Here is a 15,202-nt window from a genome sequence, read left to right as displayed (position 1 = left end):
ATGCCGACACAAATTAAATAAATCCAAAAACGGTCCCAAAATACATCTTTTACTTAATGTTAAAAGTGAAATCGGTTCAAATTGCACCGTTGCAAAATGATTTAGTTGTCTTTGACGCTATTAATCTACACCAAATTTTACATAAAGCACTAATGAGAAGTATTTGTACAATTAATACATCACATCTAAAACACTTTTAAAATGTTCAACCGAGTGCAGAACGGTCTGTTTCGCCGTTAGTGTTGATGCGTAGTTCTGCTGAGTGGACGCTCCCCCCCAACTTGCAGATTCCTGGGTATATTGTGTTTGTCCCTCTGTGCCTCCCTGTTCGTGCATGTTCACCACAAGGCCAAGGTCCTCCTGCAGAGGAACGACGTCATAGATCAGAAACTGGATTGATTCTTCCTTTACTGACTGTAAGTACTCGTTGTTTCCTACTCGCGCACAGCAGATTTAATTGACATTACACACGCGTTCACAACGACAGCCAGAGGGTGGACGTGCACGTGACTCAGCTGTTTCTGCATGAAAACAATGATGCGCAGAATATGGAGCCAAATTGTGTAACATGCGCAAAACATGTCGATTGCAAGAGTGCAAGATTAATCTCGTAACACGTTTTGTTTGTGTAACCTAGTTGGAGGTTTGTTCCATAAGATTTTAATCGCTCTATCTGGTTACGAGCAGGAGAGTAAATTTGTGATTTCTCACTGACTGAAAGTTGTTTTACTTTGACGTTAATGTGATTGTTTTATAGCTGTGCCTTTGTCCTGTGGTGCACAGTCGTCTGTGGTGTTATTAATACTCATGTGGGCTTATAGTTCACTTCAAGGTTGAACAGATATGAAGATTGGCTGATGTGAGATTTACTTATTTTATACTGTTTTTCGTTATAGACAGAAACGTCTCTACGCAGAGCAAAGGGCAGCTGCCGCTGGTTTGAAACCAGGCCAGCACAGGTGGTTTTCTGCTGACTGATGTCTGTCTGATCCTCTGTGATGCCCCTATTCAGGGTGTAAAGACAGCTGGATTTTACGCAGCCTGTTGTGCAGTGAGTCAGCAAACAGGGAATTAACGTTTGGATGTGGAACCTGACCCAGATTAGAACTCCGTTGTAGTTTTTACATCCATCTGCTGGGCCCAACACTGGGGCCACTGGCTTTTTTCTGTCACGGTGCTCAAATAATCACATACATAATGAAATCTACATCATCTCCTGGCATGTGGGGGGGATAAAGGCAGTCTGGAATGAACCATGTTTAAATATAGGGGGGGACAAGACGCTGATCCTGTAGATGTTTCATACTTGTATTCCTTGCAGGCCACCTTTCCTTCTTCATTGCCTTAAATCATGACCAGAAATCTGCTGAAGAACCCAAATGGAGAAGGTAAGATGTTTTTTTTTTTTTTTTTTTTGTTTTTTTTACTGAATCCACTTTTCAGTTGTGACACTTGTGTTTAACCAACCTGAGATGAACTGGAAAATAAACCTAATTTTAAAGAAGAATGAAAATCTAAAGGTATAAAACACAGTTTATTGTGCTTGGTCTTCACAGAAGAGCTGGAGTTCTGGGATCTGACTGAGAACGGAGGAAGTCAGTGGAAGGTGGAGGAGATGCCAGGAGACTGTGGCTACGAGTTCTGCAACAGCGAAGTCACCAAATACTTTGCAACTTCTTTTGAGTGAGTGTTTGTTCCCCTGAAAGGAGCCTGTATTAGCAAACTGCTAGCATGGCATTCAGACACCTGATTAAATGACACGAGCCTGATACCAACTGCCTGATGAGAGTCAGAGATCTGATGCACTGTGTTGTAGGCTGTGTCTGAAGAGACAGGTCATCGATCTGGTCGCTGAAGGCTTCACGGCTGCACAGCTGGATGCTCAGCCTGCTGTGAGAGTGGAGGACTGGTGAGACCGACGTGTCCTTCTGGACAGCTCATGCCCTTTGTCCTGGTGTCAGTGCGGCTGACAGCTGCCTCCCCCCGCAGGTACTGTGGGAGGACCGACTCCGGGTGCACCTACCAAATGACCGCAGCTCTGTTGGATGAAAATCACTTGGTCATCCAGGAGTTCAAACCTGAGCCAGTGACCCTTGACCCCGACAGTGACGACTGCTCATGGAGACAGGTATACCGGTCCAGTGGTCCGCAGTGTTTGGTGCAGCCCGGCCCATTCCTTCACAGCTGTGACGGCTCTCTGGGACCAGCTCACACATCTGTTGGGGCCCAGATGTTGACACAGTACAGTTACACATATTTCACTCGGGAACACGCTGAAGTACATGGTGGAAAAATTAACTTGAACAAATAAGTCTGATCAGATGTAGCTTCGGTAAATATTAATGTACGCCAGTGGGGTTTAAATCAGCATCTGATGATGATCCATTCCACGGGGATCCACCAGGTCAACAAAGGATTCTTTGTAGTCTGTCCAGAACAAAACCCAGAGACAATTACCACAAATATAGAGAGCCGTCTGTGGACGTCTCTGCTGCATGAGACAGGCCGACGTTCCCACTAAAGCTCCCAATCCTGTCTTTTCCAGTTAAACCAGTCGATCTATCCACCGTCTCTCTGTCCCATTATGTCCAGCCCAGTTTGACCAAACCAGTGTGCAGTGCTGTGATCTCTGATCTAGAGTTACAGTCTGAACCGACACATTTCTTAACACCTCCTGAACTGTCTGTATTTCCTGTCTGTCTGTGTTTTGAACTCCAGGTCAGCCATACTTTTACCGACTATGGTCCTGGATTGAGTTACATCTCATTTGAGCATGGAGGACAAGACACAAAGTTCTGGGATGGCTGGTTTGGGGTCCGTGTGACTGGGAGCTCTGTGACGGTGGAGGTCTGAATGTAAGAAATAATTGATTAAAATGAAAGAAAAGTGCCTCTTGATTCGGCGTTCTGTAGGTTAGGGGGCTTTAAGAGGACCAGCTTTGCTTACACAGCATTAAATCCCTGCTGTTGCTAACAGACGGTACTTGAATAATGTTGAAATTTCAGCTCTACTAACCTTACATCTCATAGATTTAGGGCCTGCAACAGTCCTGAATCATCATGAATGGCTACTATCCCTGCAGAGACTAATCCCACTGTCATTAAGTAAAAGTTAAATTAATAGCTTGGTACCTTGTTTTGTTGTTAAAGCTGTGATAAACAAACATTATCTGACAATAAACTCGCCCATTACACTTATCCTAATGTGTTTTGTCCTGTTGTTTTTGACAAAATACAAATTCTGTTTCAACTCTAATTGAGATGAAACGTCACAAAATTGTCAGTGAGCGTTGTCTCCACCTGCTGGTCATGAGCAGCATCACACAAACATTTCGTCAGCCTGGATGAGCGTAGTTACTGACCAGTAAATCCAACTTAATTTTGCTTTTTTAGGGAAAAAAAACTACATTATGCTCAGAATTCAAGTGTTTCCAAATTAGACAACAGGATATTAACACACAATGAAGACACAGCTCAATATAAACATTAAAAACCTTTATTTTTGTTATCTCAAAATGTTATACTTTAAGTGGCTCATACTAAACAAAATAAATATTTTGATAAGAAATTCATAGGGCACGTACAAGTTGAAGGTTTGGTGAAAATGACAACTCAAAGTTGCATTTTTCCAGATAAAAGCCAGAGAACTGACAAGGCCGTTTATCACGAGCACCATCGTTAGGAGTTAATCAGAGGGCCTGAAATTTCGGGATGTGGAGTTGGTGTGATTCGAGAGGTGTAAATGAGGTGCACAGGTTTACAGGGCAATACTATAGTGTAGAAATGCATCACCGATCAGAGAGCCAACAACCGTCAAGGCTAACAAACGCAGTTACCAACTGATGATACTCACAAACACTGGTGGAGGAGGACAGGGAGAGAAATGTACGTTATAAAACCATTAATAGAGGGAATGCTCAAAAATATAATCAGTATGATAATGTGGTGCTGTATAACAGACAACATTAAACCGTTTTTATCTGGGCGAGTGAATATGTCTGGGTTTACAAAAAGACAACTGACCAGCTGTTTATCAGGATTTTCAGAGATGCTGTGGCTGACCGCTGCACAAGATCAAATAAATAAAGTGTAAACAGATAAATAAAATCTCAGTCAGACACACATACACTGAGCCTGAAGGTGATAAAAGTCTAATGACACCTGTAATGAAAATATAAATCCTTTCAGTTAATAAAGCCATGGCCTCGTTAAAACAATACTCTCTGGTACACTGGGGTCACAGGTGTCTGCTGGCTGTGCTTCTGTGATGTGTAGGTACGATGTTTGTGACGAGCATCAGGTCCTGGTCCAGATTAGAAGGCTGCAGAGGAGATCTCACGATTCACTTTGTGACTGCATCTGTTTGCAGAAGCCCTCAAACTGCTGCTGTTCCAGCTCTGTCATCACTTTGTTTAAGGCATAAATCTGAAAATAAAACAAGGGAAATAAATCATAAATTTAATATGAAAACACAGAGTGCAGTGTACCAACGCGTTTGAAGCGTGTGCCGGGGTTAAAGGTCGGGGCCTTTACGCCACCTCTGCTCTCTGTCGGTGTTTGAGCTCCTGCTGTGCAGATTTCTGTCTGGACCGGTCTCCTCTGGTCGGAGTGGAGTTCAGCTTTGGCTTGTCTTTACGACAGGCAGACTCCATGGTTACAGGCGTCCGACAAACCTGGTGAGTTAAGATAACATAAATACATCGATGATGTTTGACAATCTGCATTTTACTGTGTACACGAATATGAACTAAAGCACCATACTAGTCTATTACCAAATAGACGCATACAGCAAATATCCACCATAAAATGACTTAAGTGGTGATAATAGAAAGTGTTTGCTATAGATGTTAAATTTGATTATTTTTGCTTAAGCACAGGTCACAAGACCTAGGCTATGCTAAGAGAGGCTAACGAGGCTAATCAGCGCTCTCCCGTTTGTGAGAAAACAATGAGTATAGTTTGTAATCGAATGACTTTCACACTTGTTCCTCACTGTAGTTTGATACACAAAGAGTACCCGTGCAAAAATATGTGCATTGAAAGTCGTATAAAAACATCAACCTTGCCCACTTCATGCTAATAAGCTAGCTTCCTTGCTCGCTAGTGCTACATGTATCAAGTTACCCCCCATAGGGCAACGCGAGCATTTAAACAAGACTAACAGCTTAAATTTGGAGTAAAGACGTATTGACTTGCCTTTTAAAATAAGAAAAAAGATTGTATTATGCGATGAAAGGGCTGTATCGCCAAGTTGACTCAAACAATCGTTTTGTGTTACCACAAAATAAGTCCGATCTTCTAGTGAAGTGTGTGTACAAGGTTCCGGCCACGTACATCTGTGATTTACTGCCACCTGGTGTGGCGACTGTGAATTGCAGTACAGCGGCATATTTTTTGTTATTATTGACGCCATACGATTTAATATTTCTTGTTTTGGCAGGAAATATGCAACATTAGTAACAGGCAATGCTTTGTTGGGGAGCAAACACGCTGTTTCTCCAGTCCGCAGCAGTAAGTTTCATCTTAGCAGTAGATGAGAGGAGAATCAGTGGCACCATTGTTTACTCTGCCGACAACTGAGCTTCATCAGACCACAAGATGTCAGTCTTGTCTAATCGGCCAGTTGTTCATTATATCCCATGATTTAACGTTAACGTGTATTTTAATGAATTACTGATGTATGTAGCTGAAGGAAACCACTGACTGTTCAATATCTGAAGGATGACATGTCACTGAGCCTCATCCATCACTACACATCCTCCCTTTTATTAGTGATAATGGGCATTAAAACAATGAAATGTGTCTCCAGAATTTTCCATTTGGATTTACCTGGTAGGCATCTGTCTATACAGACCCCCCTGGGGGTATTTCTTCAGTTTATAAATGAGCAGGGTTATAACTTAACCTCACACCTGTAAAGGGTTGGTCTAGATTATCTTCAGAGCAAAAACAGTCTGTATCAAAGCTTGGGATTATCACACACACGCACAAAATGAGCAAGCCTTCTTCTCACCCAGAACTACGTGACAGCATTTGATGTCTTGTGTTTTTTTTGGAACGCATTTCTGAATTTGTGCCCTCTGGCAGTTGTCTGCCACAGAAATGTATCGTTCAGCATACCAGCAGTTTACCCGGATTTATCTCCCAGCTCTACCAGAGTGCCCTCCTTCAAAACAATATCCTGCCAGGAACAACCTACTGCAGACAACAGTCAGACCTGCTTTATTCACCCAACGAGACGAAGGAAAAGGAAAAACTCAGGCGTGATTGTCGACCTAAACATTTGCACGTACTGTGCAACACTAGTTGTTAAACCCTCTCACGTGGAAGAGTGTTGAGCGTCGTCATTTACCAGCCATGCTGCTGTTGTTGCTATCGCTGCTCCATTAGCCTCGACATCACTGTCACCATCAGCGACTGATGTTACTGAGGTTAATGTCGACCTTCTCTGTGGCATCTACGGCACGTCTGTCTGTCCCAGGCAGACGGATCCCTCCGCTGTGGCTTCTTAGGGTATCATCTTTTCCCTAAAAGGTTTTTTTAAAAGTTTTTCCTGACCTGGTTTAAGCTTCTAATAACAGAGACGGTCACAAGTGCAGTGTGACAGTGTTTTACTATCGGGGGGGTAGGACCATGTAATTATGTATTACTTCTTCCTACTCCTTTTTAATCATGTATATTACATTCAAAAATGCAGGTGGAACTATTTTTTATTTATTATCTATCCCTACAAACCCCACTGTTTGGCTGTCATGGCGACAGCTGCAGGGACCGACTCCACCTCGGCCAAACCCAAACTCTGCGCTGTTTGATCGCTGCCTTCAGTCTCGACAGATGCATATGAGTTCGGGGGCGGGTCCAGTTTCTTACAAGTGGTTTTGTTTGTTTGATGATGAAGCAAGAACTGAACTGGAACCACAGCTCAGCAGAAAATCTGTCTCTAAAGCTTTGAGTTGTTTCCATCGGTTCAGATGCTGCTGGTGGATTTCTTTGAAATGAGTCTGTTTCTTTGACAGGAAAATAGACGTGAACTGTAACACAAGTCCCGAGCGACTGTTGCCCACAGAAATACACCTCTTAGTTGAATCTCTGTCACATTTTTTCACCATGGTACCTGAAACATAAGCTCATGTTGTGCTGGGAGCTTCAGCACCAGTGAGATGGTCCCGGTTCTGTAGAGTGGCCGAGGCGCCTGGTGGGGGGGAGGCGGAGGGATGAGGTGTGGAGCGATGGAGGACGGCGACGGTGGCAGCAGAAGTGTGTGTTAGGAGCCTTGTTCTTCTAAATTAAACTCTCTCCAGAGGGAAGCACAACTCTGACTGCTCCTTCACACCAGTGGCCCTGAACACACAAACTCACCACCAACCTCCTCATCCTGCTCGCCAAACCACTGCCAAAACACACACACTCACTCACGCGCACACGCACGAACATGCATACACACACGCGCGAAACATTGACACGCACATGCGATGGCGTGCACAGATCCCCACAGACGTGCACACATGCGTGCGTGCACACTGCGTCTTTCAGAGCTAAAAATACACGAGTGTGGCAAATGTGCCCAAAATAACTGGGCACACAAACACATTTGCTGTCCCCTCACCTGTAAAGGCCTCCAGAAAGGTGCGCTGATATGAAAATGAGGACGCCTTCTCACCTGAACCTCGACAGACCTGCAGCTGCCAGAGAAAACAGCGGGCAGCAACTGGCGACCCAGAGAGATACAGCCAGGATATGAGGTCAGGGGAGGAATGTCCGTCGGTTTCCCGTATTATGCCTTGTTAACACTGCTCAGCTTCACATTTCCATCTTTACAGGATGCTGCCTGTTAGAACCAGGGTCCAGAGAGAACTGTCAGGTGGTTCAGGTGGTTCCTGAGAAAGTCTGCGTATGATCATTATTGTTGTGGTTTTATTTACTGCTGGTTTAAAAAGGTGACCTTATCTTTAGCTGTATTTTAGAGAGTTCGGCCCCACCCTTCCTAACGATGGGCGGCTACTATCCAGAGGTTTTAAAGGTCGTCAGAGAAATAAAGATTTTTTTTCAACCTGCGTGAATGTTCTGATATTCCATCATTGTTCGGCACAACTCTGCCATGTTCCAAACACAGACTGGCCTTGTTCTTCGCGTCGTTCACGTCTTGCAGAGGCATCTCGCCTCCTTCACGCTCACCTCGGCAGTGAATAGATGGGGGGGGGGGCAGGAAGGAGGAGTGAGAGGGGTGAGGGTGGTGAAGGTGATGGTTGGTGCTATAGGACAGAGGGGAACAGTGTCTCCTCTAAGTCCACGTGAGAGAGACAGCGGGGTCAGTGTGTTTGGCCTGGCCTGCTCTCCTCCGTCTCCCTCGCTCTCTCTGTCCCAGAAGCTGCTTCTCATTAAGCCTGTTTGTTTTGGCCGGCGCACGGCGGCACTTAGCGGCAACACGCTCGGGCCCACGTGCACGCGCAGATGCACATGCAACGCCGGCACGCGCACGTTCCCAGCCTTGTTTGTTTTGGCAGTGACCAGGTGCCACTTACTAGAACCTCTAAACGCCAGCAATCAGCCAAACACACCAGTATGTTTACATTTACCGAAGCGTGGACACACACACCCCAAGAGTGTAAACATGATTTACCAGGCGGACTGTGTTGGTTTGAGGCACAACCTGACTCTCACAATAACCTCAGGTGTCCTCTACAATAAAAGACCTTCAGTTTCAACCCCTAGAAACTAGAGTTTCAGTGGATTTATTGTTACAAACAATGCTTGAATTCACAAAGTCTAGTGTTTATTTCTGAAGCACAAACCAAAGAGATCCCGATGATGCAACATGAAGTTGAGTGAAGCTCAATTGTACCAAACTGAACGGTTTGAGGGACTTTGATCACAACTTATTTTAGTCACATTTCAGCCAATTTTATTGTTCTTTTAATGGAACAAATGTAAAGCGAAAATTTAGATACATATCAGAAATCGTAGTTAAATAGTCTTGACACGACAAGCTTAAATGGTTTTATTCTCCTCAGTACGATCCAAATGATTGAATCCCAACCCAGAATCTGCTCCTGCTCAAGCCGAAAATGTAATGGTCCTAGTTTCCATCTGAACGAATCACACGAAACATTGCTTCAATATATATTTTATATATAATATATATATATCAATTTCCTGCTGTCAGAAATGCTGCACAATTGCTGCAGTTACCTTGGCAACAGTGTGAATCAAAGGGTGGCAACAACACCAGGATTTTGCTAATATGATGCTAATATGAACTACATGCGCCCCATAAATGTCTGCCTCAAGTCAAGAACATCTGACCTTTGCTGAAGCATTTTGGGTTATACGTCAAACTAAAACCACACACCACGGTGAAGGGGAAAATGCTGCACCGTAGGCCGCACCTTCAACCCAGTAGACTACAGTACAGGACTGGAAAGGCTGCGGCTTACATCAGCTACAGCGGCGTTAACATCATTAGATATATTTGAGAAGAATTGATGCACTATTAAAGCCGTCATCGGTTTGAGGGTGACTTGGACCTGGCGCTCCCTGAACCTTATTCATAAAAACTACGGATTCAGAGCAGGTTTGTGATGAATTAAACCCCAACAGTCTCCTTCCATTTAAACCCAAAAACATCAAGAATTCTCCTGCATATTCTGAAAGCTGATACGACTGATAATACCTCATAAAGATCCCATCACAGTCTAGCTGCCCCCCCCTCCCAAACAGTGGCTCAAGCAAGAGAAAAATTACACTCATTACACTCCCTAACACACACTGTCACTGTACACATTCTGACACACACAGAAGGAAACAAATGCAGCATTCTCTTCTCTCACCAGGGGTAATTTGGACCCCAACCCTCCTAATTTTCTGTCTGAGCCAGCCGCTGGATGGGCTGCGGAGAGCAACAAGTGCAGCCTACACTCCCCTGCAGGTTAGGTTTCCCAGCCCGTTTCTCTACACACACCAAAAAATGTGATGAACAATAACTGCATTCTTGGGATCTGGCAAATGCCCACACATACGTGGACACACGCGGACACGCGTGCAGCCTAACACAAACACACACATACAGACAGATCTGTCTGCGCTCTGCAGGAGCTATGAAAACTATTGTGGGTGACATAGGTTGGAACCTCGTGGTCTCACAGCAGGACCACGAACACACACTCAATTCAGTAAACACTGACCAGAGGAGAGCGTTTCCAACCGGGTCCCGGCACCCTGGATGGAATCATGTTGAATCCTAAGCAACAGGCACTCTATTCTTGGGGGAAAATGGGGCTAAAACAAATCCATTCACCTCAGTTATGTCCTCATTTCACTGTATCAGTGTTTTGTCAAGTGTTTGTTTTTTTAATTCTTGTTTTAAACTGGGATGTTTTAATTTTACAGTAATTTCTGCCAGCCATGGTTCAAATACCAAAGGCAAGCACAGGTGCTAATGTGCCAAATCTTAAACACCCAAACACAGGTGCTGTTACTAGCATGTTCCAGAGCCAGTTAAAAGGGGAAAATTAGACTTTTAGTGCTTCTTGTTTCACACAAATGACAAACCCTACCCTAGACTGAAAGTCTTCCGTAGGTGTGGGCATGCTGTGCAGAGCTGAATGTCAGATTGTGTATGAAAACATGCACTCCAGTAGCGTCTCCACGCAGTTCCCAAAGCATTAATGCTACTTGCTGCCTGACCTGGTGTGTGCTGGTATCGGGTCAGGGCGTTAAGGTTTCTGTTGGACGACTGAGGACAGCCCGCTAAATCCAGCTGTCAAAACACACGTGCACAAAGGAACATGCACTCCAAGACATCCAGGTGCCTTTGTATGAATGAGCGTAGTGTATGCCACCTGCACACACACTTGTGTCACATTAATTCAGTGTGTAGCCGCAGGTCAGCTGAGGCCGGTGACTTGCACTGGGTATCTGCAATGTGGGTGTTATGCAAGAGGCTTCCAGAGGGGGCGCTGTCCCCAAACTGCTAGCTTTCAACATTCTACATGAAATACTGTGCTGTGAGTGTGTGTGTGTGTGTGTGTGTGTGTGTTGACTCAGTGAGATTGGCAGCTGCGTCTCTAGAGAGCTGTGGCTAGGCCGACGCCAGCGAAATGTTGAAACTAAACAGTCCTAATTGAGGAAGATGCTTACATACTCTCCCTCTCACAGAGCATGGAGAGTGTGTGTGTGTGTGTGTGTGTGCGTGTGTGTTAGGCGTGAGAGGAAATGAGAAGGTGTGATAACAATGCAATGAATGAGAAAGACACTGCAAAACAGGTATTTGTGGCCCATAATGCTCTTGCATTTTCCCCCACCTGCCTAATGAATTGTGGGTAATGTGTGGGATTACACCAGTATGTACCCATATTTTAAAGATATCATGTCCCAAACTGGAATTGTTCACTATTGCTTCACTTATTCTTGGCTTGGTTGGTATAAAAACATTTTGTAAGTGCGAACGTGTGACGCACGCATGCACATCGTGAGTTCTGGTTCTTGGACACAGAAGAATTCAGATTAATAACTGCAGGTTATGTTGAATTAAGATAGACCAGGGTCTATTGGCAAACGCACGTTTCAAATATTTTTCATTTGGGAATTGACGTGAGCGTCCTTTTCACTGTGGAATTTCATATCTCCTGTCGTTCACTCGTGACGTGAGCGGAGCGTTCAGGCGTGCAGGTGTTGCAAGCATCCTAGGTCTGTTTTGGAACACCAGCAGGGTTTACTGGGAGCATGACAGCTGCTGGAATACCTGCTGAAATGCCCACAGGGAGCCAGACCAGGGTCGGGTCACACCATCAGAGCCACACAGGCCCGGGCCACTGTCACACCCAGGGCCTCGTGCACATATCTTGCCTAATGTTGCCTATATATTGTGCCTTCTGTGGGCTGCTCACTGTCTCTGTGCTGATTCAACGATCTTAATATTGACTAATTCTTTGGCATCGCTTTGCTGCATAGCGGTTTTTGTCCCTGACTCACAGTTTGTCTGTAGAACATGTGCCAGTGCTGCAGGACTCCCTCCCGTCCTCTGCAGGCTCACCTGGGAGCAACCATGGAAGGCACGCTGGTGCCCTGCCTCAGCAGTATTTATTTCCTGACTGGCAGCTCAGTGATGCTAATGGTGGTTCGCGTTAGTCATGGCCGGGCATCTGAGTTACTCTTGGCCCGCTTGGGTCACGAGCCGGATATCAAATCTTTGGACATGCATTCACGGAATTGATGATTTATTAACCTTTGCTCAACTCAGTCGTGGAGAAATGCAACAATATTAATTCGTGTTGGGTTTATTGAGCTTATCAGTGCTTCCCTGAGCAGCGAATGTAAGTTTGTGCCAACTTTCTTGTTGCTCTGGGCCCCAGCTGAGCACAGTTTGCTGGTCGGCAGCCATGATAAACAGCTCAGTGTGAAAGGTAACGTGATCCATTAACCTAATTGACAATGAGAACCGATGTTGGACTGGTCTTTGGCGTGAAACTGGCACTCGGAGATCCTTCGTGCGAGACAGGTATGAGTCTGAAATTTGTAAACACGTGCATACTCATAAAGGTTCAGAGAGTTTGGAAGTGAGAAGGAAAGAGGCCTGGCGTGAAGCCATGCCCTTATCCCCCAGTGTCATGCTCTAGCTGCAGGAGATAAGAGCTCTCACATCTCCAAAATCCATAGTCTACTGAAACATGGCTTCTTGGCTCAGAGGGGAATGTCAGTCATTTAATCAGCATTTTATATAAGCATTCCACAAATGCCGAACAAAACCCCAAACTGAGAGGATGTAGGCCTAATTTTTGAATAATTGAAGTGGACCCACACACACACACCTGGGAGAGCCAACTGGGATGTTTCAACAGCCGTTAGATGCAGTTTGAGTTGAACCGTGCTCTCTCTCTCTCTCTCTCTCCATCATATTATAGAAAGATTAATTAGCTTAGCTGTTGAATAAAAATGGGCTACCACCAACACATGTAAAAGCTAAATTCCGTGACAGAGATGACTTCCTGTCCCAGAGGCTTCTAGTGACGTGCCTGATGGACCATAGACGACTCAGCATTTAGAAAGAGAAAATCATGTTGAACAGAGTGCAGTCGTGTCCCTGTGTTTTAAAATACACCCCCCTTCCCCCCCCGTCCTCCCCACAGCTGCTTGTCATTTCGGCCTCAGCGCGAAGGGCCACCTGTTCCGAGTAAAGCGGCGCTCCCTCATTTATCATGTAGTTTACAGTAAAGTGATATTCAACATGAGGGCTTTGGTCCTCGTGTGCTGCTGCAGAACCAATCAAAGCGTCCGAAAACTGCGATTGTGGCTCCGTTCACGCTCAACTCTTCCCTTCTAACAGGAAAGCTGCAGTGCGACAACATAATGGTCTTTATTTTATCAGCTAAAGAGTAATATGTTCTTACTTTCATCACTATAAACTGGAGTTTATCCAAGGATTCCTCCCCACCTGCGTGTTGGTGTTACGCCTACAGGGAGATCAGTCGGAGGGAGCACAGCCCCATCAGATAAGGGGGGGGGGGGGGGGGGGGGGTGTGTGCAAGTTTACACCTCGGTGAGGTGTGTGTCTCAGGTGTGGTGTAGCATGAAGAGAGCAGAACAGCACACAAGATGAGCCAGATAAGAGGATTAATACTTTATAAAACACCTGTGCACAGCTGGGCCGGCAGGAGAAGCCCCCTGTAACCTGCAGTCAGCAGAGTCATGTGACCGTCATGGATCTGGTCCTCGTGTTTTTATACACACGCACGCACACACACACACACACACCTGGGAGAGCCAACTGGGATGTTTCAACAGCCGTTAGATGCATTTGAGTTGAACCGTGCTCTCTCTCTCTCTCTCTCCATCATATTATAGAAAGATTAATTAGCTTAGCTGTTGAATAAAAATGGGCTACCACCAACACATGTAAAAGCTAAATTCCGTGACAGAGATGACTTCCTGTCCCAGAGGCTTCTAGTGACGTGCCTGATGGACCATAGACGACTCAGCATTTAGAAAGAGAAAATCATGTTGAACAGAGTGCAGTCGTGTCCCTGTGTTTTAAAATACACCCCCCTTCCCCCCCCCGTCCTCCCCACAGCTGCTTGTCATTTCGGCCTCAGCGCGAAGGGCCACCTGTTCCGAGTAAAGCGGCGCTCCCTCATTTATCATGTAGTTTACAGTAGTTTACAGTAAAGTGATATTCAACATGAGGGCTTTGGTCCTCGTGTGCTGCTGCAGAACCAATCAAAGCGTCCGAAAACTGCGATTGTGGCTCCGTTCACGCTCAACTCTTCCCTTCTAACAGGAAAGCTGCAGTGCGACAACATAATGGTCTTTATTTTATCAGCTAAAGAGTAATATGTTCTTACTTTCATCACTATAAACTGGAGTTTATCCAAGGATTCCTCCCCACCTGCGTGTTGGTGTTACGCCTACAGGGAGATCAGTCGGAGGGAGCACAGCCCCATCAGATAAGGGGGGGGGGGGGGGGGGGGGGGGGGGGGTGTGTGCAAGTTTACACCTCGGTGAGGTGTGTGTCTCAGGTGTGGTGTAGCATGAAGAGAGCAGAACAGCACACAAGATGAGCCAGATAAGAGGATTAATACTTTATAAAACACCTGTGCACAGCTGGGCCGGCAGGAGAAGCCCCCTGTAACCTGCAGTCAGCAGAGTCATGTGACCGTCATGGATCTGGTCCTCGTGTTTTCATACACACGCACGCACACACACACACACACACACGCATATCCAGTTCCTCGTGTTATTGAGGGTGAAATCATTATTTCCTCATCATTTCACCAAAAACTCTCAATTTCCCGAACATCCGACCGATTTCTCCGTGCAAAAGGTACTAGATGAAATTCTTGGAAACGGTTCCGTCACACACATGTGGGACGTTTGAGTCTCTATAAAAATGTCCTAGCTCTGGTTCTGCCTTTATGCTGTTTGAGTTGGGGTTTTGAGTTTCGGAGTTAGTCATCCCTGTTTGATATTTGGGCTATCTTCTCTAGTTTGTTGTTTCCTGTTTAATTTTGAAGGATTCTTCTGTGACATGTGCTGATTTATGATGCTTTGCTTTGTTCTCTTCCCTCTGTTGTTGAGTGTTCTGCCCGGCCCTGATTAGTTCCTCCTGTGTCTCATCGTCTGTCTCTGGTTCTGTGTACTGAAGTGCATGTGCGCCCTTCGCTGTTTGTCAAATCGTCACGGTTCACTGTGAGCCTCCTTTCTAGCATCAA

At 45.4% G+C, this 15,202-nt stretch overlaps 2 protein-coding genes and 1 long non-coding RNA gene across 5 annotated transcripts; 2 read left to right on the top strand and 1 right to left on the bottom strand.

Annotated features, from left to right (window-relative positions):
- The first annotated feature begins 253 nt into the window (after positions 1–253).
- Positions 254–3,197, top strand: fbxo2 (F-box protein 2). 3 transcript variants are annotated; one of them, XM_057030287.1, is made up of 7 exons: positions 254–416; positions 897–959; positions 1,322–1,388; positions 1,557–1,683; positions 1,817–1,909; positions 1,990–2,128; positions 2,719–3,197. In XM_057030287.1, exons 3-7 carry the CDS (start codon positions 1,352–1,354, stop codon positions 2,851–2,853), a joined length of 531 nt encoding a protein of 176 aa, XP_056886267.1. In that variant the 5' UTR covers positions 254–416; positions 897–959; positions 1,322–1,351; the 3' UTR covers positions 2,854–3,197. The 3 variants fall into 3 exon arrangements, with proteins under 3 accessions (XP_056886267.1, XP_056886265.1, XP_056886266.1); XM_057030285.1 differs by lacking the exon at positions 897–959 and having other exon boundaries at positions 256–416; XM_057030286.1 differs by lacking the exon at positions 254–416 and having other exon boundaries at positions 897–1,051.
- Positions 3,198–3,479: 282 nt separating this feature from the next.
- On the bottom strand, positions 3,480–5,328 carry svbp (small vasohibin binding protein). The gene is made up of 3 exons (XM_057030831.1): positions 5,196–5,328; positions 4,538–4,672; positions 3,480–4,424 (listed from the first exon to the last, which is right to left on the bottom strand). Exons 2-3 carry the CDS (start codon positions 4,649–4,651, stop codon positions 4,335–4,337), a joined length of 204 nt encoding a protein of 67 aa, XP_056886811.1. The 5' UTR covers positions 4,652–4,672; positions 5,196–5,328; the 3' UTR covers positions 3,480–4,334.
- Positions 4,544–8,046, top strand: LOC130524578 (uncharacterized). The gene is made up of 3 exons (XR_008950167.1): positions 4,544–4,675; positions 7,614–7,741; positions 7,820–8,046. It is a non-coding gene; the product is annotated as an uncharacterized LOC130524578 (long non-coding RNA).
- Positions 8,047–15,202: the final 7,156 nt, after the last annotated feature.

Source organism: Takifugu flavidus, chromosome 4 (genome assembly GCF_003711565.1).
Source record: "Takifugu flavidus isolate HTHZ2018 chromosome 4, ASM371156v2, whole genome shotgun sequence".
NCBI classification, from domain to species: Eukaryota; Metazoa; Chordata; class Actinopteri; order Tetraodontiformes; family Tetraodontidae; genus Takifugu; species Takifugu flavidus.
This window is presented reverse-complemented; position numbering and strand designations above follow the sequence as displayed.